Raw genomic sequence first — 27,495 nt, forward strand, 5'->3', positions numbered from 1 at the left:
ATTTGATTTTCAACCTATATACGAACGACAAATTAATTAAGATATAATTGTGAGGCAACCAAAAATATACAAAACCTAAAATGGCAAGGAGCGAAGCCTCTTCTTGCATTATACAAGAAGAACAACAGGAACCTAAGAATCAATGTGCACTAAGCAATCAAAGCGAGTTAAAAAAACAAGTAGAGATGTTTTTACTGAGAAAGGTACAATCAAGGAACAAAGTAAAAATAAACTCAAAATAAAAGTTTGTCCCTCAAACGTTGTCGTTTGAGCAGACAAGCCACCAACACTGTAGCAGACAAGTCTCGTTGCCTCTGTTTAATTTCAACTGTCAAACTCTTCTAAGTGAAGGACAAACACTTCATGTCACTTTCTACTTAAGTTTCCTTTGTAAGGATAAGTTTGCGTCACAGAATTGTCGCATTAAAAATTATAATGAAGAAGTCAGATTAGTTACAGGAAAATTGTGTACAGTTTATAGTTTGACTGAATGAAAATATAATGTTTTAGAGGTCTTGCATTAATTGCGCCAAAGAGATCCTTAATTGCGCCAAGTCCTCAAAGGGTTCCAAAAATTGTTCCTTAGTTGCGCAAAGCCCAAACCAGGTGGAAGTGAGTTGCCAGAGAAGGAATGACCTTGTTAACGTGTCATCCTAACCTACACTAACCTAACCTAACATATCCTAACCTAACCTACTAAATTATACAGTCAAAGAGGGCCGCTACTTGGTGCAGTCAATAAACGTATCGGATGGCCCCCTGGAGTTGTTGGCGCAATTCAGGAATACCTGACTATCTGACTCAGGTCATTTGGCGCAATTAATGCACGCCCGTTGCAGATTGATTAGTTTAAAAGATTGTAAACACATTTGCAATTTTGATGGTAGAGCTTATCAACGAGTAAAGCCTACAACTAACCAATCGTAACATTTTCCTTCCATATGATCATTAGCTAAATTAAATACCTTCGGATTACATTGCGTGGTTTGAAATCCGCTTTTTTGATAAGGAAAATACCGGGCAATGTTTAAATGGACGCTACTGTTGGGGCATTTCCATTCAGCGCACGAAGTCATTAGTTACCTGCTGTGTAAATGTTTGGGCCAGTTTGAATCGCTTTCCTAACTGGGATTGAATGATATTTTAACTAAAAATGTCATGTTTTTGTCCCATATCCGTTCTTGAACAGGCTAGAAATATGAAGAAACATAATTTTCCATTTATTATTCTTTGTTGTTATCCTACTCCAAATAATAGCAATTAATAATCATTGTCATCACCTATCTATTGTAGAATAAAACCAATAAAATTCTTTAACAGTAAAACAATATTTCCTTTGTATGTGGTGGTTTTAAAATAATTAAAGAAACAAATACAGGTGGAGCTCTAATTTATCGGATTTTTTTAAATAGGCGATGGGATGAGTAGACACGAAAACACCATTAGATGACAACGATGTGTACACCCCATGTCTACTATACAATCCCCCCATGTTTACTATATATACTATGTAAACTATTCAATAGCAAATTATAGTAAAGTGTTGCAACCTTCTTTTATAATGTTTATAATTCTAGCTTGGTAAAAAATAAAACCTACTAGATTCAAACACCATATACAATTTGTCCGAAATACTGAGAGTCGTAATTTCTTCAGAACGAGAGACTCGGTTTGATTTTATGATTTGGTCGCAAATAAAATGCTAATGCTTTAAACCCAGCCATCCTCCAGTTCAAAGAAAGTAAATAAACGTTTAATTTAAATAATCCACCCTCTTGTTCATTCCTTTTGTTTCTATAATCATGGCGGTCCTTTTGCGAAAAGCTCTATACATCATACAGTTTTGTTGTTTTCAAAGTTTATTTTCAAATTAAAATAAACCAAAATTATGATTTCTGTATACTATGTATTGTTAATTGTAAATAGCATAGGCCTAATATATTTTAACCCCTGCATCTACTCGTGTATTTTTTTATTTTTTTTTCCTTTTTTCTCAGCTCGTGTGCATCGCAGGAAAAATCGCATACTGTTAGTATTGTCCTGTAGATATGCAGAATCCCTTGATAAATAAGAATAGGCTCAAAAGTTAACACAAAAATGACTTAAAATACGAACAAAATAACATGGGCATTATGGGTTGTCATGCTGGTAACGAAATAACAACAAAATATAAACAGCAAAAAAATGGAAGAAATTCCAATCACATGTTTTATTTACAGCGTTGGGTCAAATTAGAGAAATGTGTAGGCCTACATTACATATTTTTGGTCGGGTTTTCGACCACTAGACGACTTCTAGTAGTGATAATTGGTTAGCCACTATGTACTTATTATTGATAAGCATCATGATATTACGCATTTTGACGTCACTATCAAAGTTTACCACCTATCAATATTCTTTTTTCCACTGTGCATGATTCCAAAGTTAGAAAGATTTGCTGATACCTGATCCAACATCAGGTGAGGGCTGGATGAACTCGACAGAAGTAAACTTTGTTCAGTCGCTTTCGCTCGAGGCTACAAGTATATTCTGTCCTGTCACTACTTTATGTTTACACAGTTGTATTTGTGAGTATACAATTGGGAAGAACACACAACCCATCTCGTGCATGCGGTAAAGAGTCTGAATTAGCATATTCATATAATGTAAAAAAAAACTACACTATCTGTTGACTATGAAATATGAAAATGGTAACGTTTCAAGAAATAGTCAAAACTATTATTTAGGATTTAAATCGATACACACTGTCTGATTCAAAACACATAGGAGATAATTTTTCCTTTGAAGAATTTCTAGAACACTATAGGCCTAACTGTGTGAAATATTACCTCAAAAAAGTACTTAAAATTTAACTAGACAAAAATAGTGCAGACTAACAGTGCATGTCAGTTTCACTTGAATATATAAGTTTTTACAACATTTTGAAACAATAACATTTTACTACAGTCACCTGACAAAGTGGCCTTCCTTGCACTATAGCACTGAACGTTGCTTTTTGCTGCATTTACTTACTTTTGCCACACTCTTTTACTTTTACCGCACTCCAGTATTCCACCCAAACGACACAAAACCGCGTGCTTTTATTAGGCACGTTATACGTGTACACTTGAAAATAAATTGGCAAAACTTTAAGATATTACGACTACGATCAGCTGGTGCAGCGTTTCCCATTTCGTTCAATGTTTGGATTTAACCTAGCCTAAAAACGTGTTGTATGGTGTTTGAAAGACTAATTATTCGTATGCTTTATAGTAACTGTAGGAAAAATATAATGTGTAACGCGAGTGCAAATCCCACTAGTTACACAAATAACAATTTCATATTTCATAGTTAACACAAAATTTAGTATTTTACGCATTATGCATATACTAAACTTATGTAGATGTTCCTATAAATATCTATAACACGGATTTGTCTTTAAGAAACATACATTTAAATAAGGTAGTCTTTAGAGAATATCCTCAACCTTTTACTTAAACTCACCAAACAATTTGCCAGTAGGGTTTGAGGGTGAACAGACTATTGTGGCTGACACCAGACCGTCATAAATCCACCCTCTAGGTCCAATTGTAATACTCAAAATGGCGCTCCTGACAGATGAATATGGGCAGTAATTTGTGTCCGGAGAAGGGTCAACATAACGTCTTTTCAGCTTAACAATTCATATGTTTTTGTGTTATTTTCTACTTTGTCACAATCCCCTATACAAAGCTTAAGTTCCTATAACTGATAGAGTGTCAGGTCAAATAATTCACACAACAATATGAATGAATGAATGAAAATCCACCATTATTGAGGCGAACTTAGGACCTCATGTTCGTTTCTTAGATTTAACAATTTAACATACACTTTAATGGTTTTTTTCACAAAAGCATTAATTTCAAATGCTGTATTATTTGAGTAATTCGTATTTATTATAGACAGGCTATGAATAGCCTTTTCTACATCATTTCTAGTACTTAATTCAACATAAAAGCTGAGATAAAATCCCCACTGAAAGATTGGGTCGTTAATCACCCAGACGTTGCTCCATGCACTTAGTTATTGATCATTTACTGTTCAGATTATCCCTTTTTTTAAATTATTATTTTTTTATATATCCCACATTTACGTGGCACAATAAGGAAGGGGTTCTGTCCTTTCTGGCATTCTTTCTTCTAAAAACCTGCCTCGTTTATGAAGATAAGTTTACCCTTTCTTACACAAGGAGTACAAATGAATTTTGCCCAGGAAAAGTTAGTTTGTGAGAGTAAGTTTGTAGGAATAACTCTCTCTTTGCCATGCAATAAAGTAATTACAACTCTGCGTAACTTAACACTCGCAATTGTTCAGTTCGAAGCTGTCTGTTCCTTCAAAGTCCTTAGATACGAACTACGGTTTCAATCAAGGATTTATAACGAAAACCCGAATAGGATACGTTTCCATACACTTTCTTTTCACTTCTCTACTACTTAGTGTGAATATGTTTTTGTCTGGTAATATTTAGAGAAATATATATAACAATTTCCATCAATTTCCTGATTATATCTGTAACAAAACTCTTAAATTAAACTGATTTTCTACAAAAATTAAAATAAACCAGTTTTAAAAAGTTACATTTTTTGTTTATTATATTTCTACAAAACAATTATAACATTATTTAGACATATGCAAATTAATAACATGTGTTTCTCAAAGTGTTGATAAAAAATAATCCAAAGGGGACTAAGTTAAAAAGGTAAACATTTTCAACATTCTCCCCCCTTTTAAAAAAAATCTTCAAACTTTTTCACAAGTCCAATTTGGTTGGCTTTTTTATTCTTCTCCCACTTTGGGTCTGAACTTGTGTTTCATTAGTCTTCACATTTGTCTCTTCTTTTCCTTTTGTCGTATTATAATGAGTTTCAGGTTCAGGTTGATTATTTTGAGCTTTATGAATGTGGTCATCCTTAGATTGAACTTCAAGTGGATAAAGCCGTTGAATAGGTCGTAAATAAATTCCATTTTTCGTTCTTACTTTTACAAGTCTTGTTACTTTGTCTTTCCCAGGAAATATTTCGATCACTTTTCCAAGAGGCCAAGAAACTCTTCGTTTATTTTCTGAATGGACGAGTAAAATGTCTCCCACATTGATTTCACAAGTTTTGTTTACGTTCTTTTTAGAGGAATTTAGAAAACCCAAGTATTCCTTTTGAAATCTTGTTCTTAGTCCTTCTCGAATACTTAGTATATACTTCCATCTACTGTTCAAACTTGTCTTCTCTAATAAATCTAAATCTGATACATCATTACCTTGTATAGATTGGATGAACATAGATGGTGTCAGGGGTTTTAAATCTTCAGTATCTTCTGAGATGTATGTGAGAGGTCTACTGTTCATAATACCTTCACACTCACATATCAAGGTGTTCAGTTCTTCATGATTTAGTGAAGCACTTCCTAAGTTTCGTCTCAGTAGCTCTTTCAGAATCCTCACCAAACGTTCCCAGAAACCTCCCCACCAAGGGGCAGCAGGAGGATTGAATTTCCAAACGATATTCTTTAAGTTGAATTCATTTTGAATTTTACTCCAGTTAAGATTCTTAAGATGATTACTCAAACCAACAAAATTGGTCCCATTATCGGTATAGATGACATTTACTCTTCCTCGACGAGAAATAAATCTTCTTAAGGCCAAAATGAAGGCATCAGAGCTCAATGAAGGAATCAATTCAAGGTGTACAGCCCTATAAACTGCACATGTAAATATTACAACCCAGCATTTCTTCTTCTCTCTTGTTATGAGTGGGCCTGCAAGATCAATGCCTGTGACTTGGAAGCAAGAAGTCAAATTCGTCCGGTCTTCAGGTAGAGGAGCCACAGGAGCTTGACATGGCTTGGTTGAAAACTTTTTACAGGGTATACATTGATGTGTGACTCGACCAATAGTCCTCCTCCCTTTCAAAATCCAAACTTTTTCCCTCAAAATAACTAATAGTGCTTGAACACCAGCATGCTTACTGTTAATATGTTGTTGTTCAATCATTCGTTCTGTTATAATGTGATTAGATGGTAACACAACTGGGTGAGTATATTCTTTGCTGTATTCTTGATCCAGTAATCTTGTATTCAATCTTATAAGACCATCTTCATCAATAATGGTTTTAACTCCACTTAAATGTTTACTTTTCTTCTCTCCATTGAAACTGTCTCTTTGCACAAGTTTAAACAGTAATTTCTCTGCTTGTTGAAATTCTTCTGACGTTATGTCCGAGCTCTTCTTCTTGGTTTTAAACCGTAACATCCAAGCTATGGCTCTTACAATCGAAGAGTATTTAGAAAATCTTTGTCCTAACATGACAGCAATTGATAAGGTCTCAACGGTGCTTGTGGTAATCACTGACTTCTTCTTTTCACTCTCAACTGTTTCTCTGTCAGGTAAAGGATTTTCAGTTGGCCAAGCATTGCTATACAACCATGTTGGTCCATTCCACCATTGTGAATTGAGTAACTGTTGTGGTAAGCAACCTCTTGAAATTAGGTCTGCGGGATTTGCATGACTGGAAACATATCTCCATTGCGATGGATTACTAAACTTATTTATTTCTTTGACTCTATTGTTTACAAATACAGACCATTTCCCTTTATTGGTAATCCAAGCTAGTGTAACAGAAGAATCTGACCAAAAGAAACAAGGTAAGTCAGGTTTACCTAGACATTGAAGAGCCAAGGTACAAAGTCTTACACCAAGGAGTGCTGCCATCAGTTCCAACCTTGGTAACGTAATTGGTTTCACTGGCGAAACTCTAGATTTGGCTAGCACTAAACTAACATGTACAGCATCATCAGCTTCAGTCCTCAGAAATATACAGGCTCCAAAAGCTGATTTGCTAGCGCCACAGAACACATGAAGTGTGCTTGAGTTATTCATAATGATTCGACGTTGAATTTTACACTCCTTAATAATTGGTGTTTGTTCAATCCATTTTTGATACTCAGACTGGAGATGTTCTGGTAATTTATCATCCCATCCAATTTTTAAACTCCAAGTCTTTTGCAAAATAACTTTTGGGATGAGTGTCATAGGGGCAGTAAAGATTTTTTGTGTGTGGGATAGTAATGATCTTCGAGTTAATTCCTCAGGTTCCAAGTTTGAAAATGAAGCATTACAAAACAAAGTGTCTGAAGAACAGTCCCACTTTAACCCTAAAACGTTTTGTGTTGTTGGCTCAAAGTTTCCAGCCCATCCCCTTAGGTTGAATTCTCCAAGCCTCAAAATGTCTTGTGCTTGTCTTACCAAAGAATCTCGATCATTCTCATTGTCTACACCCGTCAAACAGTTGTCTACATAAAATGATTTCTGTAATTTGTCAGCTACGGACTTCAAACAATCTGGTGCATTACGTAATAAATTATTGATTACAGCTCCTAACAAAAAAGGACTGCATGTTAGTCCAAATACGACTCTAGTATGTCGATAAATCACAACTTTTCCTTCCTCCCACCATAAAAACCTAAGCATGTCTCTGTCTTTAGGGGACACAAGAATTTGGAGAAATGCCTTTTCAATGTCAGAAGTCAAGCCAAATTTATGTTTCCTCAGATTAGTTAGTACGTTTGGAACCAACTCAATCAAATTTGGACCTACTTCAAGACAATCATTTAAACTACAACCATTTTTGTCCTTACACGAGGCATCGAACACTGGTCGTATTCGAGTAGTGCTCCCTTCTTTAATGACTGCTCGATGAGGAAGGTAATGAACAGAATTAACAGTTTGGTCCAAAGAAGTTTCTTCTTTTTCAACCTTTTCAATTATTCCCTTGTTAACCCATTCTTTAAAAGTAGCATCATAGTCTGCATATAAATTCATATTTTTCAGCTTACTTGTAGTTGTGAGTAGACGTTTCTCAGCTACATACATATTGGACTCCAGTGAAGGTCGTCCTTCAACCCAAGGAAGTTGTACGATGTAGCGGCCAGTCGAGTCTCTTGTCACAGTATCCTCAAAGAACTCTACCACTTGCTCGTCCTTTGCTCCCTTCTCCAGTTTCACACTTGGGTCTGTGATTCCCATCGTCTCAAGCTCCCAAAACTGCTTAACATTCTGTGAGGACTGTAAAGCAATAAACATAGATGAGACAAAAGATGAATCTCTACCAGATGATTCAGATGAACCAACAATCGTCCAGCCCAATCGTGTTTTTATGGCCACAAGTTGGTCATTTACTTTGTGAAACTCCGAAGTGATAATTTGTGACCAAACATCAGCACCCAATAACACATCAATACTAGCAGAGTCTTCTTCGTCAGAGGTCGATATATCGCTCAAAATGATGTTATCTTGCTCCAAACGTTTTATCAAACTGTAGTCACAAAACTTGGGAATCCGGTTACAAATAACTTGTTGTTCTATAACTTGTAAATCTGTTTTAAAATCCAAGTTTAGTGAACTCAAAGTGATGCCATAAGTTTTATGGTATTTAGGTCCAGTTTGCTTACCTCCAAAAACTTCTTGTTGAATTAAAACTCTATCATTGCTTTTGAGGCCTAATTCTGATACACATTGGCTAGAAACAAAACTCTTTTGTGAACCTGAGTCGCACAAGATTCTATAGTCCTCGCCACCCTAAGTTGAGGCAGCCAAAGGCCGCACTAGATATACGCCGTGCGGCCTTGGGCTGCCTCAACTTAGTGTGGCGAGGACTATAACCTTTTTTGATTTCCCATTACAATCAATAAAAGCATTCAAAGTCTGTAAGTAAGTAGTTTTGCTTTTATTGTTTACAGTAGAAAACGAATTTGTTGTATTTTTAACAGGGGTTATAGGCTTGTCCTTAGCACTCGGCTCAGCTTCATTAGTCGCATGGACTTTTGGACACAAGATTGCAAAGTGTCCACCCAAGCAGATGTGACATTTCACTTGTAATTTACATTTCTGAGCCCAGTGCCCCTTTTTCAAACACTTTATACATGCACCCTTTTTCTTTACAAGTTCATTTCTTTCTGATACTGTTTTATTAAAGATAGAAAAACAATCAGGCGAGTTATGGTTTGTTTTTCCACAAAAAATGCAAAGATTTCTTCTTAAGTTGGTATTTAAATCTGTACCTACCTTTGCACTATTTTCAGATTGAGAAACAAGTATTGCTGCTGAAGGTGTGATTGCCTTAGGTTTACCAAACCGCTGAGTTTTGGTTGAGTCTTTTTTAAGATCCACCTCGTGAGACTTCACGCCAAAACAGTTTTCACGCAACTTAAGCCTCTCCTCAGCTTCAACTTCGGTTCTTAGAAACTGAAGGAGTTCTTTCAAACAGTTATCTGGCTCTGTTGTGGATGCATTCTTATTAACACGATACCTTTCCCATATTTTAAAAATAGGTTCAGGTATGGCTGTTTCAACGAGAGGGAATAGCATGGCAGCATATTTCTCTTTGGTTACTCCCAATGATTCGAGAGCTCTTAGCTGTACTTCAAGCCTGTCATAAAGGCATGTGATTGACAAGTTATCAGTCTTATTTAAAACTAGAGCTAAAAGTTCCCTGACATAGTATTCAATAAGGAATTCTTCTTTTCCATATCTAGATTTAAGGAGCTCAACTGCTTTCAAATAGTTTTCTTTTGACGGAGGAAAACCTTCAATTAGTTTTTGAGCTGAGGAGCCTGGCTTCACAGATTGTAGTAAGTAATCAAACTTATCCTCATCTCCTAAACTATTATCATCATGGATTTTACTGAACTGAGACCAGAATCCTATCCAATTTTTAAGTTCACCATCAAATCTTTTAAGTTCTATTTTTGGAAGGCGCCTTTTATTGGAATAGGTTTTATTTGATTCACTACCAGGGTTAGCAACTAACTGCAGTTCTTGAATTTTCAAGCTTAATTGATGGTATTTAGTTGCATACTCATTAGTCCCTATAATTTCTGACTCAATTTCATCCTCTGTTACCTCCTCTTCACTAATTAGACTTTGCAAAACTACATCATTTAAAGAGCAAAGCTTTTCATAAGTTGTATTTAATACATTAAACCTGGCAACAATAGTTCTTAAATCTTCATTTTGGCTCAATAGGTTTTCAATAGCAATTACCTCTTTAGTAAAGACTGACCTGTAAGCTCTTCTTTGAAGTTCAGTCATTTTTATAATAAATCAAAAGTATATTACCTGTACAATGATGAATATATACTTCAAAATAATAACTCAAAATTATCCTGGCTCAGGGTCGCCATTAAATGTAACAAAACTCTTAAATTAAACTGATTTTCTTCAAAAATTCAAATAAACCAGTTTTAAAAAGTTACATTTTTTGTTTATTATATTTCTACAAAACAATTATAACATTATTTAGACATATGCAAATTAATAACATGTGTTTCTCAAAGTGTTGATAAAAAATAATCCAAAGGGGACTAAGTTAAAAAGTTAAACATTTCCAACAATATCTATAATATCACTGGGGAAACGAGCTGGTATATAACTCGGGACTTTGGTCCCAACGTCCCGTGTTCAATCACCACTAATCACTTTTGGCTTTTATCAATGCAATATTGACGCTGCCCTCTAGGACTAGCCTGAAGTAATTTGTAATACGGTTCCGGAAAAAGTCCAGCGACGATGAGAAGACTGTACATACGTACAACATACAATATTAGTATACAGTACATTTGTACACCATATTTAAATATAATTTGCATTTATGTTGAACTATAACATAAATAATTATTTTGATTGCTCGACGATTTTCATGTCAGGTATAGAATTTTAAGGAGATGAGTGAAAATCCAATTAGGCAAATGAAAATTCGCTTAGTCTGAAGATTTGCTGCGGGGCGGTATTATTACAATCTCTGTCATTCTTTGATAAAAATTTGATTCTTCATCACAAATCAACAAAAGCTTGCAGAGGGTTCTGAGGGGTATGTCACCCAAGCTATTGTGGCTGACACCAGACTGTTATAAATTCACCATCTGGTCCAATTGTAATACTAAAAATGGTGCTTGTGACAAATGAATATAGGTTGTAATTTGTGTCCGGGAAGGAACCAGGCTTGCTTACGTCTTTCTATCGGATCTTAGTATATCTCATGACTAGGGCTTAAAGCGATTCCTTTTGCCTTTTGATGATATTTCTAGATAAACCAAATTAGCTAGGGCGGTCATGTTATGGACTATATAACCATTGACTATATAACCATCTGAAGATAATCAAGACTATTTTCTTTTCTGAAATTTGCAAAGAATTTTTTAGTTGAAAAAGGGTTTAGTTGAATTCCTTTACTCCAACTGATCACATTTTGCTCCAGAGATATGCTACGGATGTATTAAACCAGTTTTTGTTGCAGTGTGACGATAAAATAAGGTTTGGGCTAATTCTTACAGCACAAACGTGCATAAACATAACTTGACTCATAACTGTTTCCTATGATTCGATACCCAATAATTTAACTTTTTTCTAACAAGTTACTCATTGAATTTGAAACTAAATACTCTATAAATGTTTCACAAAGCTATTTTAATGCTTTCGAGTACTTAAAATGTAATCTAGGATATTGGCAGGTTTAGATACTGTGTTTTTTACCGATTCCTCCAAATTAATATTTGTAGCACCAATAAATGTTATTTTAAGTACGTTGTCATTCAATTTCGATTTCCAAATGCACCAAAGGGAGGTTTATGTAATCAATCATGTCACCGTGGGTTTAATCCTCGAGTTGTTGATCATTTAGCGGTCGGATTACTGTTTTTAAACTTTATATTAATCAAACAACCTTCGCTTTTACTTATTAATCTTTTAAATTTGTTTTTGTCGTGATGAAAACACAATGCATATGATGTTTTGTATTTTGAGTTACCCATACAGTTCTTGACAAAAAATTTCACTCTCTTGTATTCTCACCCAATCACTGCCAAACCTAATTTTTATAAAACTTTTGCATTGGTGTAACAAAGCATAGGCATATTACAGTGGCTTAAAAAGAGATTTGAAAAATTACAGATGGTAGTGCTAAATAATAGTAATGATTCAAATCCAAGCTAGAAAGATTCCCAAAGCACACATTCAACCAACAATGTTTGGGTTTTCCTCCTCAAACCAATCTCTCTTCATCAGAACAGACACATTTAAGAAGATAAGTTTGCCCTTTCCAACACAAGGGATACAAATCAATTTTGCTATGGAAAAGTTACTTTCAGTGAGAAAGTTTTCAGAAAATTCTCTCTCTCTCTCTCTCTTTATCTTTCTGTTTCTGTAATACAATCAAGTAATGACTATAACGAGTATCTTACTCTTGGGATGTGTTCAATTCGATATATGCTCCTAAACTCTACCTAGAAGTAATAAATAGATATAACATTTTAGTAGGCTTTCACAACAAACAATTCTTGTAGCCAAGAAGTAATCGTACTCGCCTTCAAATCTGAAGATCGCTGGTTCGATTCCAAGCGGGGACGATTTTGGACCCACTTGTAATTTTTATTGGGTTATCAATTAATGATACTATCTACTCGTAACAAAAGGATGATGTTACATAGTAACAATACCAGGGGGTTTGGGCCGTTTCTTTAAAAGAAATTTCAAAATTGGAATGGCATTAAAACATTAACAATATTCTTTACAAGTGCTTGTAAGCAAACAATTTTGACCAGAAATGTGATATAGTGATGGTTTAAAGGAATGTTTACGTTTATGTTATTTTTGATGATTTAAAGAAATGAGCATATTTTAAAATATTTATCTCGATAAAATCGTAGCTTTCGTAAATAACAGTTTTCTGTAAAATGAAGCATTGTTGCAAATGCTTGAGAGTTAATGGGGAATAGTTTTTGGTAATTAAATTTATTGATTTCAATGCTATTGCTCAATCAATTCTTTTTCATTTGATATAAATTTATAAAATTAAGTATAATTTGAAAAAAGACCGTTTACAGATTTTTTAAAATTTTTTTATTGAGCATTATTCTTTAAACAATGAATGGTTGTATATTTTTTATGACTTTACCAAGGTTTCATTAAAGTTACTTAGTACTGTACTGTACTTCAAACAAAACTGTTCATATCAAAAGGGTGAAGACCTTTTGAACTTTCCATTAGTGAGATATTTACCAAAGACATAATGTAGGCCTACTCAGTTCAAAAGTAGAACTTCAAACAATACTATGGATCTTCCTATTTGGGTTTAACGTATTCCTCCAAAAGGCAACCCCGTATTTCATAAAGATGCTTTCGGGGAGGGCGAAATTGTATTGAATAAATCATCCCTCCTCTCAGCTTTCCTGCATTCCCTCCACTTTTCTGTCTCGTTATCTTTTATTATGACCAATTCTGCAAAGGTAATTAAATAATTTAATTAAGTAGTAAACGTACTAAATTTTACATTTGCAATGCAACAAAAGATATTTTTCCCTCGTACTCATATTATTTGATAAAGCATTGAATTCATTATATTGGAGGATAAGTTTATACATCAGAATTTAAACAAAACGATTATAGTTTGTTAAGTTGGTAAAACTGTTATAATCATAAGAATCTTAAATGTAATAAATGTGTCACATAAATCTAAATGTAGCTTAAATGACATTTTGTAGTATTCAAAGAGTATTTTATCAAAAAAGAGTATTTATTCAAAGAGTCACACTTTTACGTTTATTAAAAGAAAAGATTTACTAACTTACACTCCAATTATTAGCCATGGCCCATTTCAACATGTAGGCTAATCATCAATACAGGGTGATTGATATAAGTGTGCCAGCCGTTTTGTTCGAAAACTATAAGAGATATAAAAAAAAGTTAAATGGTAAGTGCCTTGGATTTTTTATTTTAAAAATTGCAGTCAAGTCGAAAAAATTATTTTAGCCGCCATTTTTCCATTATGGCCGCCAACTTTGATTTTTCTTATGGAACACCCTGTATTTTACTATGTATTCCGGCAGAAAATGTAATTTTAAGATGATTTTATTCTTGTGATTTTTTTCATAAACCTAACCGTTTCAAAGTTAATAATAGTTGAAGTCTTGAAATTTCGGCATGAGAAAGAGTTTCGATAAATGCCTAAGCAAGCAAGCCAGCTGTTTTATTCGAAAACTATTCGAAATTTCACAACTTTGATCATTATTATCTTTGAAACGGTTAGGTTTATGAAAAAATCACAAGAATAAAATCATCTTAAAATTACATTTTCTACCGGAATACATCATAAAATAAAGAGTGTTCCGTAAGAAAAATCAAAGTTGGCGGCCATATTGGAAGAATGGCGGCTAAAATAATAGAGGTTAACTGTAAGAAAGGACCATGTGGTCCTAAGTTCGCCTCAATAAAGAAGCATTTTCATTTCATTTTTTTTTCATTTTCATTTTCATTTTTAAAATATTTTTTTTCGACTTGACTACAATTTTTGAAATAAAAAATCCAAGACACTTGCCTTTTAACTTTTTTTGAAATCTCTTATAGTTTTCGAATAAAACGGCTGGCACACTTATATCAATCACCCTGTATGTAGGTATAAGATAGGAGAGTCTGTTTGCAGTTAAAATAACACTTTTCAGCTACGGCTCACTAATTTTCCTTGGGGAAGACTCTTTCAATCAACTATAGCTGATAAAATTAGTTTGTCTCCTTTCGCCTCTTTTTAAGACGTATACGACAACAATATAATATATTTCAATTTAATTCGCTCGTGTAAGTAATGTGATGTAAATGATATCTAAGTGATGTGTTTCTAACCATTATGAAAAACTCACAAAAACGAGTACACAGCAATAATAAGTCTTACTTTAGTTATTGTATATTTTTAATACTAGGAACTTCACCCGTTCTTTAGCTACCTAATGTTAACAATTCTTTAAAGGCTGTTCCAAAAACGGCTAAAATGGTTTTAGAAATGTTTTTATCTTTCATAAAAAAAATCACAATTACGGATTTTATAATGTGAAGAAAACATTATTCAACATGTTATTTAGTTTTTATAGCCTAGCTTTTATTTAAATTCAATTTTTTTTAAACACTCACGCCAATTTTTCTAAATTATGTGGTTTAGAGCTCCAGGTCAATATTGCAACAGGAATGAGACGGAAACCTTCCCAGGCATATTATTTTAACTAGGTGTCGCATAGACAACCTCCAAAATGCCCCTAGTATTTAGGCACTCTTGCCGAGTTCTATCATAGGTAGGCCTAAGGAAGTCTATGGTAAAACCTTTCCATAGACCATAATGTTTGAAACGTCTTTACATCCATAAAAACTTTCACAGAAGACATTCATATATAAATATATTTATTCACTTAGACTTAAAAATGTACTATCTTTAAATATATAGTGCAATACCCTTTGGGTTCAAATCCAGATGATGCAAAATTTTTTGTCATGTGGTAAAACACTAACATTCACACAAAAACTGTTATATACATTTTATTTTAAATTAAATGAGTAAAGACAAATTAATTATTATATAGTGTTTAATGATTATTAAAATGTATAAAAACAAAAATATGTACACCGAAACTATGTCGCTATAACAAACATAGACGAAAACTAAGCAGAAAAACAAACACAGGTCAAAAGAAATAGTCGCAAAACGGACATCTTCATTGGTTGTCATGAAGTCCAGAATCTGCTAGATACATTGTTGCCGGGATCGTTCGATGGTACCATAGATTAAACATACTCCCTTACGCTATTATAACGAACGAAACAGAAAGCCTGTATTTTTTTTCGTACGGTGACTGACACTTCGGCGAAAACGAAGTCGCACTTCGTTGTCGTCTCGAGGGTTAAAAATTCAGTTCATCGACGGATATACGTTGGCTACTTTGGACCTATGGCTCACAATTAACATGTAGAATTCTGAATATCAATTGCTGGAGTTTAAAAATGATTTTAGGGCATCTGAATGGTTTAATACTCTCCTAATAATCAAACGTTTACTGGTTCGATGCTGGTTCCGTAGCTTTTAAGTGGTTCAAAACTGTACTCAGCTGTCTTTGATAATTGAAAATAAATAGTCTTAGCTAGAAACAAAAGATCTGAGTCAATAACGAAGATATCAACTCACCCAGTCAACACTCATTCTTCACTCATCTTATAATACACATAATACTGAGGTGTCTGCGTTGTATAATGTAAAATGAGTGACTGATATCAATCTTCTTGCAGGAGGACGACTGCCTCCGGAACTGAGAGCCACTCAAACTACCTCACCATGCAGACTTGCTGGGGAGAAGGAGGTACCTCATGGCCATCAGGTACGTACATAGCCAACCTAGGTACTGGGACCCCTCCATATTTCGTTTTAAATCCAACATAACCTACGATCCTGCAGCCAATTGTTTACAAATAACATACATTTGGTATTTGAAAGAGACCTTGAGTGTGATACAGTGAAATAGGAGTTTTCATCACTAGGACCGAAATTTTTTTTTTTTTTTGGGGACGCAATCGTGCACCTTGCCAAACTTGGAAATACGGTTAAATATCAAAAGGACACTTTTGCTCCTAGTGATGAACAACTATTTTCCTCATACTGTGGGAATAACCTTATAATCGTTACAAAATTAGGCCAAAGTCATCATCAATGTGTATTTTCTGTTGATTACAAACATAACTTTCAATATCTTGTAATTAGCAGTGTTTTCATAATACACGGTTAAAATTTTTGAGGTTATATTTAATTATATTTAATGAACATTTAAATTTAGTTATACATTTCATTACAACAAAAGTTTACTTTTGAAAGAGTATCTCAAACCTCCCATTGAATCTTTGACAGTTTTTGAGAGAACTAAGTTATCTACTGATAGCGTCATTTTACACGTAAAGAGTGCTTATTTTTGTTGTAAATCAAAATTCAATTAATATCAGTATTTTTTTTTTTTTTTATAAATTAACCTAAAAAGTTATTGAAACGTGTTCTTAAACTTGGAGTTGACATTTAGGTAGCAGTAAACTAAGTTGGAAACTGTTTACACACGAAGTGTTGCACTCGCCAAAGTCCCAACCACAAACTCACCCCTACTACAAGGCTCTCCTGAGTACTGGATATTATATGAGGTCATTGTTGATCTGTTGTGCAATACTGTATGTAAAGTCATCAATACAATATGCCGTGTGAAATAAGCTGATTTTTCATGATCACGTGAAACCTAAACCGTGATTTTTGCAAGGAGGCTAAGATTAAATTGAAAATGATGTAGAGTGGTACAATGTTAGTTGTTAAAAAGCTATGAGTAACACATTTTAGTGCACAAACCAGAGTCATTAAGAGAAACAGAAAGCACAAAAGGTTGTGTAAGTAACTACTATAAATCCGGTAAAAAAATAAAATTTTAGCGATATATTTCGTATTTTTTTTTTTGTTTTTATGATAACGGGCGACTGAGTTGGTTCAAAATATATTTCTAAACTAAAATCAGCTAGTATTGCAAGATTTATAGGTCCACCAACTAACTTCAGGAGGGGAAATATAGCGACTAGAAGAACAGTTTTGTCCTCATTATCCATAGGATTCAACCCTTGTACCAGTTAATCATAGCTTACTTCAGGCTGCATTTACAGTTTTTAAATTAAAATCCAACTATAATGTTATTTTAGACAAACTAGACCTCACTTAGCACTTATTATACCAACTACAGTATTATTCCTCTTATGACAGTGCTACATCATAACAGCGATAACAGTACGATAACCGAGATTATTTTGCATACATGTTGCAGAAGATTTTTTAAATACATGATGATGAGGTGCATGGTTTTTTCTTGACCCTGGTCAGTTTGGTGTAGTGTGTAGTAGAGTCTAGAGCTTCGGCCCCGAGGTTTCGGGTTCAAATCCCGCCAAACCAAAATTGCTTTACATGTGATAACGCGACCCACTAGGCCTAGTCTGAGGTAATGTGTAAAAGGTTTCCCTTCCACAACCTAACGTCCCAGAATGTGAAGGTAAGACATTTAAAAAGTCACAAAAGATTGCAGAAACCCTTCTGTCAGTCTTCTTTAACATGACTTGACACTAATCCACCACGTAAGACAAATACAATTGATCTCAAGCATTCCTTAGAAACTAATAGCATCATATTTTATCATTACAACCTAATTCAATTAAATACCCAGTAGGGGGGCGAGCTGGTTTAGTGGTAAAGCGTGGGGCTTCGGTGCCGAGGTCCCGGGTTCAAATCCCGACAATCACTAATAAATTTCATCTATGTGATAATACCGAACATCGCTAGGAATAGCTTGAAGTAATGTGTAAAACAGTTCCGGACTAGAACTAGCGTCCTAGGATGTGAAGGTGTGACATAAAAAAAATTAAATACCCCGTAAAATATCGAAAATATGCATGTAATTCTTCATTGAATTCGTCTAGGCAACGGTATATCTACAAAACCGACAAGACGGTACAGTGTATTTTGTAACAAACTTTTCTAAGTATCAAATAACAGGAATATCCACGTTTGTTGATGTCAGTCCAACACGAACCTAAGTTTTAGTCCGGGAAACCGAGCTTGTAATAATAGGTTTGATTATGGCCCGTCGCACGCCATGTATACAATGCACGAACCCTCTGATGGTCTCATTGTTATATATGGGTATCGTTGATTATGTTATTGTGTATAGATTGCCGATTTGTGCTACTGTACTTTTGACTAATTTTAATCCATGAACTTAGTTAGCGTAGTTTGGATCAAAACTGGTGGGAATTTTATCCACAATTCCCAGAAAGTAACTAGAGAAAGCTGGTTTTGAGTTGGTAACAAAGCTATTCATCCCATACTCATAATTTATATTTGGATCGAATACAAACAGCTCGACTTCATTTTAATTGGAAGATACTTCATTTTAATTTAACGCTATACAGTGTGTAAATTAAGTCTTGAAACAAATCTGTATTTTAAAAACAGAAATAGATAGAAATATTCTGTCAAAAGAAACACAATGACGCAAACCCTTTGACAAATCCTTTAAAACGAGGGGTCACTCATTAGGGGTTACTATTTGAAAACATAAGTCACCCCCTACCCCCTACCCTGTTAAGGGGGTTAAAAAATATTTTGGATGTAAAAAATTACGGAACCTTTGTTAACAATCAATGCCACAAACAGAATATTTCTATCTATTTCGGTTTTAAAAATACATATTTTTTTCAAGACTTAATTTACACACTGTATATATTTTGGTGGTATACTGTATATAGCGATAAATATGGAAAGGTTGATAGTGATTAAATGTTTGTTTGGATTTTTTGTATACTCAAGGAGTTACATAGAATACAAAAGACAATACAATATTATATCCAATACAATACAAAATTTCATCACTCTATTTTGTTTTTAATTTACAAAAAAATAAAGCATTATTAATTCCTTGATTTTAAAATGTATTTATCTTATTACACTTGAGTCATAACTAACTATGGAGAAAGTCCAAAGGTGGACAATTTTAGGGGCACATTTCAACACTAACCTGTAATTATTTGTTTTAATCAATTATTTGTACACATAATATACCCAATACATGAACATACGAAGTCAATAAACAGCCATACCAAATTAGTTGGCTGATTATTATTTTGTAATAGATCATACAAAACTCACCTCCGTAGTTTAAACAGCTTACGTAAGGTCACAAGGTACTTGATTTTCATATCGCTTCTGATCGTAAATTTTGACATGAAACTGTGAAATTTTAACTACTTCTAAACAGAAACAAAGTTGCATTAAGCTATTAATAAGTAATTTCTCGGGAATGGAAGTAAATTTCAAACTTTGGTGTGTGAGAGGTGAATATTTTAACCTATAAACACACGTTAGAACTTTAAGGACGAAATATTCGTCTCTCTCAAATCCCAAACATGTTCAAACTCGTCATGTGGGACACGTTTCCTAGCTCACAATTTATTTCAACTACGTACGATGTATACATCACGATACATATGTAAAACCCCATATGTAAAAACTTTGTCGACAATAGCCGAACCTGTGTAATAACAGCTTCATATCGAGTGTGACGTAAAAAGACTATATTATGATGAGTTGTTTATTTAAAAAATGAATAATACCCATGAAACGTAATGAAGATAACTCTTTATTCTGTGATAGCAGTTATTTTTAATTGGATACCCTCTTAATGTGAGTTTGAACTCCCTAGGAAAAACCTTATGGTCGGTACAGTTGGTACTTGTACACAAGTCATTTTTATATCAGCTGTCATACTAATTTCAGTATCTAGATCATTTAAAAACATCTATCTATCTATATACTTATTTAATACGCAAGCAGGTTTTTTGTGACAATTACTCCTCCGAAACTACTGAACCGATTGACATGTTTTTGGTGTCATTGGAAAGAACGTAACGTGAAGTTGTGCAGGAAACTTTCTTTTTATGAAAATAATTAGAGAGTGAGGCCCTGGGGCCCTTTAAAGTTTCATATTTCTCCATAAGATTAACATGGGAAACAAAAATTGTTATGAAACTCCAGCTGTTAACAGATATTAAAAGTGAGAAGAAGAACATATGTTAATTGTAAACATTCAATAAGTTTGAACAAACATTTACTGACTTGGTTGAAATGAAATATTTACTATTTGAATTTGGGTAGAGATATTACAACGGAAAAAAGCGAGAGAGCCTAGATAAAATGATATAATCTGTTATGTACATCTTGAGTATTTACATAATCTTTGAGTCAAAGACATAAGAAATTATGACTGTTATTCGTTTTAAAATAACACCTGTAATACTTAGCAATTGCTCGAATTCGAGCAACAGGGACACTAGTACTTACTTAATACGCAAGCAGGATTTTTGTGACAATTACTCCTCCGAAACTACTGAACCGATTGTCATGTTTTTGGTGTCATTGGAAAGAGCGTAACGTGAAGTTGTGCAGGAAACTTTCTTTTTGGGAAAATAATTAGAGAGTGAGGCCTAGGGGCCCTTTGAAGTTTCGTATTTCTCCATAAGATTAACATGGGAAACAAACATTGTTATTAAACTACAGCTGTTGTCAGAAATGCTGTTCTGCTATTTAATTTAATTAGTTTACCAGGAGAATTGTTTCTTGGTGCCATGTGGTCAATGAATTATACTTTTGCATATATTTTAAATGCGATACACTATATAAAATGATAGTACTGTAATACATTAAGAGATCTTAATTTAAATAATCAATAAGCAGGATTGAGCTTTTGCCTATATGTTTCCTGATAAGTGTGTGTATCCTGTGGTAAGTGTGTTGTATCTGTTTCCCAAAGTATATTATAGTATCTTAAAGTAAACCCGAATTTTTCTTTTCTGCATTCTGACCCCGTAGCGAAGCACGGGCAGAGCAACTAGTAATTTTTTAATATATCAGACTTCTCCTTTCATATTCCTTGTGTAGGTATCCTCAGAATACACCAGAATCCCCCCACCAGTCACCATCCTCAAAGCCAGGAATCAAATGGAAAACCAGGATTGTTACAAGGACTCAACTGCTTCAAACAGTCTTCAGAAATCCCTCAGTCAGAAGGGCTTGATAAGGAAACGTTTACTGCATATATATATCTGACTACAGCTTATGTTCCCGCCCATCCTTCAATACTAACAGATACTGAGACAAAGTCAAATTTACTTTAGGCATTACAATAATGACTTGTCAAAGGTGTAGCTGATTGGCCCAATATTTTTGGGATCTCAAAGTGGATAAAACTACCCTTTGGAGGAATATATGAATTTCCTCTTCTTCCATCCACTCTCTTTATGAAGTTTCCCTGTGGCGTTGTCATTTCACTGACATCCCAGTTATATTGTCACATAACGCACTAACTAATAGTGACATAGTGGCCAAAAATCCTCCAAAACGTTTTAAAAGCTGAAAACTGAATACCAATTACGTTTTTTTCATTTTTTTTACTTCCTAGTTATTTAGTAACGATTCTTCATAGCCTGGCTAAGCTTGGACTGAAACTCGTTTAGGACTAAGACCTAAGCACCTTAAATTCTCTTTCAATTAAAAAATTACCATTACTACGCCATAAAAATACCATAAAAAGTCAGATCAAAATAATTCTTGTAATATCCGTGTTATTCCGTTTGATTTGAATACCCACACGACGTGCTTTGGTAAAAGAAGGATTTTGGTAGTTTTCGGGATTATGGTCCATTTCCGGAATCAGCGTTGAATTAAAAGTAGAATGAAAAAATTCAAAAATCGGGTGCAAACCATAAAATGCATACTAACCAGACCTTTTTGTTCGCCAGACTAAAAACTTCGAAAAAATTAACTTTTGATGTATTTTCATGTTTGCCTATAAAGAGATGCTAAATATAAATCTGTCAACACTGTACTGTGGGATACAGAGAGGTACGGTAAACACACTAATACCTAGAGACCATTGCAATTAACCGAAATCGACCTCCCTATGTATACACCGTATACAAACTGGCACCGTGATAATACTGTATCTATTAGGGTAGTGTATTAATATACTAGATTTATTGTGCAGAAAAATATGTTCCTACCATAGAAAATAGGGATTTATGCAGCATAACCTTAGACTGAAGATATGTAATTGAATTCACATGTAACCAATAAATAACACCAATATAACATATATAATATTATAACCGATAATATTGAAACGTTCTCAAAAATTTACCAAGAAAATGTATGTAATCTTTTATCTTTAGTTTTGAAAACATAATATTTTAATGTAGTTTTTGCCAAGTGTACGTACAGTTAAAATATCATACTACAACATCTATTTTATTCGTATTTTGACTATTTTCGGGTTTACTACGGTAGAAAATACAAAATGATTTACACACAAATGTAATTTAAAGTTTATTATAACTAGCTGTTACCCACGGGCTCCACCCCGTTTTACTACATTAGTAATTAATAAAACTATTGATTGGTTAAGTTAAGATGAAATAAACAAAACAGAATACAAACAAATAATAACAGCTGATAATATTATTTTTAACATTAGGTAAATGGAAAGTTCCCTTCGGAAAGCAATTACGACCTTAGAGGGCAGTTTATGAAATAATGGATAATTTTGCGCAAGGTTTCTCGTCATGACGAACATTTTAAGTATATGGTTAATGGGGGTGTGACTTGTAGTTTTCTCAAAAGTTCATGGGTACTTTTGGCTTTATATATATAAGATTTCTTTGTAAGGTCAACTTCGAAATTAACTTAATACTAGTGTCCCTGTTGCTCGAAATCGAGCAATTGCTAAGTATTACAGGCTTTATTTTAAAACGAAAAACAGTCATATTTTTTATGACTATAAAAGATTCGACTCAAAGATTATGGAATACTCAAGATGTACATAACAGATCGATATAATCAACATTTCTTGTAAATATGTTATCATTTTTCGAAAGCTGATTTTGTTTTTTAGTGTTTATAACACACATTATTTCTATTTCTATTTCTTCCCCTTGGTGGTGTTCTATGACTTTCCTATGTTTACATAGTTTGCAAATCGTCTCTTTCAATGATTACTAAGAAATGCAGCACAGTGTTAATTCAGTTTTCTTTTTAGTATATCAATTTATCCAGGCTCTCTCGTTTTTTTCCCATTGTAATAATTACGCCAACCCTAATTCAAATAGTAACTATTTCATTTCAACCGAGTAAGTAAATGTTTGTGGCAAACTAATATTAGCAAACTTATTGACTGTTTACAATTAACATATGTTCTTCTCTTCACTTTTAATTTCTGACAACAGCTGGAGTTTCATAACAATATTTGTTTCCCATGTTAATCTTATGGAGAAATACGAAACTTTAAAAGGCCCCAGGGCCTCACCCTCTAATCATTTCCCTAAAAAGAAAGTTTCCTGCACAACTTCACGTTACGCTCTTTCCAATGACACCAAAAACATGTCAATCGGTTCAGTAGTTTCGGAGGAGTAATTGTCACAAAAATCTTGCTTGCGTATTAAATAAGTATAGATAGGTAAGTTAAAATAACATAGTAAGTATATTGAATGGATTATATTTAAAAGGACAAACTATGATAAATTCAATTTTGACATGTATAGAGCTGTCAATAGTCGATAAATGGAGCTGTCAATCGGTACCACACACAAACTGCCAAATCAAAATGTCGATGTTGTAGATCGAAAGGGACGACACGGGTGAGTTATACATCTATTGAGTAAGTTCTGCTTTAGAGGCCATTCGATTACTAAAACTTAGACAAACTGTATCTCACTATCGACATAGTGTGGTTGATCACCCAAGTCATTCGATGATTCGCACAAACCATGACGATCGATGTATCGATGTTACAGATCGAGAGGGACGACCCGTGTGAGTTCTGCATCTGTATTGACAGCAAAGTATTCTGCTGGTGGGGCCAACAACACTGCACCAACAACGAGTCATCCGATAACTCTACAGGTAAGTCATTAATTATATCTGGTAGTTAAAATGCTAAAAATATATCGCATAGATACACATGTAAATACAGATCAAATTGATTTCAACCAATTACCATAGATTTCACCACCAACTGTTTCAATGTTTGTCTATTATGTAAAATTTACCTATGCATATAATTTGTGTGTTATGTACCAACAAATTGGAAAATCACACTAGCTTTGGCATATTACCTCATATTAAAATAAATATTCAAAAACTATGGTTAATTTGAGTTTTTGTACATTAATTTTACAATGTATCAAAACCAGTTATTTTCACCTCAAACTCATCTCAATTCTCCATTCTGTTTTCTAATAAATTTGTCGTTAACCTAGACTCTTGTATGCTGCCATGTACTCCTCAAATACAACTAATACAACACCGCGGCGTTGGTGTGTGGCAACGTCACACCAACCGACATATTGTCATGGTCATAACAGAAATAACAAACATGTAAACATAAACAGTGAGCAAAAGCTCTACTATGAATCAGTGCAACAGCTGTCTTGGTAGGGCGGGAATGCGGTGTTGCCACTTTTATCTCCTCTAGTCAATAGTATAAGGCAGTGGCGATTCAAGGCCGGCCGGAGCGACGTTGCCACACCACGCCGTGGCGTTGTATTAGAGTAGGCACAGAGAAGTAATATAAATATTACTTCTTTATATTACTTTATATTACTACTACTTTATATTACTTCTCTGTGGAGTAGGCCATGATGCCACCTTAGTTTCGCAACTATCGTACACATGTTTAGTGACTCCCATCTTTTTCTAGACTCAACCTCCCCCAGCTGGAGTGATTCCTCGGACAACTCCTCTTCTCTCAACACTACAGACTCCACGGAGCCCTCCACCACGCCGACCTTGTGCACAGTCATGGGTAAGTATCCAGGCAGGGTTTTGACAGAGATTCCACCTCATCTGAGACTAAATGTTGTGTATAAAACTAAATGTTTTTGTTTCTTACCAATAGCAATAAAGCTGTCAGTAACTGTAATATATAAGGGTTCTTGGATGGAAAATGATTAATTCCAAATTTAAATAGAACGTGAACCCTTAGAATTTAAAACTCGCTACATTCATTTAACATCATATAGACATTTAAACCTGAAAAGTTTAGTGAACTTGATTATTGTAAATGAACTGATTTTACTTATTACTCCATGTTGTACAGGCAGGCAGTACTCTGTGGGTGCTGTGTTGCCCAGGGATACAGGCACCTGTCTGGAATGTGTCTGTGGCACGGCTGACAGTGTTACATGTAGCCCCAATGACTGTATTGTATATGTACTGATTATTACTCCATGTTGTACAGGCAGGCAGTACTCTGTGGGTGCTGTACTGCCCAGGGATACAGGCACCTGTCTGGAGTGTGTCTGTGGAAAAGCTGGCAGAGTTACATGTAGCCCCAAGGACTGTATACGTCCAAGTGACGACTTCCACAACTCGGACCCAAGTAACTCCTTGGATATGTTCGACGTCGATGTATTCTGAGCTACCTAGAGTTTTCCTTCCCTTATAATCCTAGGGCGGTAATAGCTGTGATGGTTTCCACGTCCCACTTCACAATCCAAATAAAAAGAATGATGGTCGGAGAGCCATATGAATCACCAAATAGCCTGTATGTACTGCTTAGTTAGGTTGATTTTGTTATTTTCTTTATTTTGCTTTTGGAAAAACAAGGATTTTTTTTTAGAACATGCCATTTATTTTTTAATTCCACACTAGAGTCAATTGAGTTTCATCTGTTTGCGGCATTATGTATCAAGTATTGAGATTGATAAAATGTGCGTTCATGGGAGGCGAATCGTGTTATTAAATATTTACGCGTTAATTGTTTGTTATTAAATACAAGTATTCTGGTTGGTACACGATAAGGTTATAACAATTGTTTTAGAAATATTTTACCCATTTGTGCAATATTTTAACAACTAATTAGTTAAATACGTATAATTGTGAAGTGGGATATCGACATATATATTTCTATTTATTGTAGGCTATTTATTTAAGTTTGAGTCTTAAATAAAAAAGGCTATCTTTTAATAACTTTTATTATTTTACATTTTAAATGCACACTATTTTTGTTTATATTTACACCCATAAATATGCGATAAAATTATGTTTACATAAGAAAAGACATTGTAATGGACTTCAACAAATATTCCGAGAATCACTCGACATTTGCTTTTCAAATAAATCAAACGACCACAAGCAATACAATTATTAGTACTGTACATCAATAATTTTGTTTAAAAATATTTTTTAAACTGTATTGTCTTTCGTGTGTGTATATAGTGACTGTGTCAACTTAAACATCGTTCAATGATACTTTATGTTAATAGGCTACTTTAATCTCTCTAGAAACACTGTATGTATGCATATCACATTAAAAAATCTTAAGTGTATCAAAGTGTTCTTAGACGTATTCAATTATACCTTCTGATCATTTAAATTTTCCAACAGTGTTTCCATAGCCTACAGTTATAAAAATATTTTCTGCAGTTTATAAAATGACATATCAGTACAAAATTTACTTTACTTCACTGAAGCCTTTGTTGGATATGTCAGTAAACAGACAATAATAGGTAGTCTACTTAGAAAACCAGTCGGGCATTATTTGCTTCTAGAGTTTCTAAAACTTATTTAAAATATGCACCAATATTACAGAAAAAGATATTCGTAATATTATTTATCTTCTTTCAATGCAATCTGATATAAAACAAAAAATGCATTAGTACTTTTATGAGACAATCTTCAAAAGCCAACGGCCTATTCTAACAACCCAAACTTGTCTACTAGACTTCCCTAATCGCCTTTCAAAAACTCTTTCAAATAAAAATGTTGTTTTAACTAATAAAAAAATGTTTGGTTGTTCTAGTTTTTTTTTTTTTTTTTTTTTTTTTTATTGCGTAGGTATTCTGTAGATAATTAAATATTTTATTGTTATTCCAGCTATGTCAACTGTAAAAGTTTCGTTCGTGTAACAACAGTTGAGTGCTTATGATGACGTCATTTTCAAGCATTTTACATGTGGTTTTCAAATGCAATATCTGTATCTATTTCCGTGTATCATAGTTTCTTCGTGTCTATATCTTCCTGGCGGCATATCTAGATACATTATATTGTGATATTC

General features: G+C 34.0%; 1 protein-coding gene across 1 annotated transcript in view; it reads left to right on the forward strand.

Moving 5' to 3' along the window:
* LOC129000485 (uncharacterized) overlaps positions 1-27,255 on the forward strand; it is a 74,214-nt gene extending 46,959 nt beyond the window's left edge. Inside the window, exons 3-6 of the mRNA XM_054427447.1 lie at positions 16,109-16,197; positions 24,233-24,341; positions 25,138-25,242; positions 25,678-27,255. Coding sequence (XP_054283422.1) covers positions 16,109-16,197; positions 24,233-24,341; positions 25,138-25,242; positions 25,678-25,856 — 482 coding nt within the window. The 3' untranslated portion in view covers positions 25,857-27,255. The remainder of the gene's footprint in view (positions 1-16,108; positions 16,198-24,232; positions 24,342-25,137; positions 25,243-25,677) is intronic.
* Positions 27,256-27,495: the final 240 nt, after the last annotated feature.

Source organism: Macrosteles quadrilineatus, unplaced genomic scaffold, assembly GCF_028750875.1.
Source record: "Macrosteles quadrilineatus isolate MER2022 unplaced genomic scaffold, UCM_ALF_1.0 Scaffold_8__2_contigs__length_117827958, whole genome shotgun sequence".
Taxonomy (NCBI): domain Eukaryota; kingdom Metazoa; phylum Arthropoda; class Insecta; order Hemiptera; family Cicadellidae; genus Macrosteles; species Macrosteles quadrilineatus.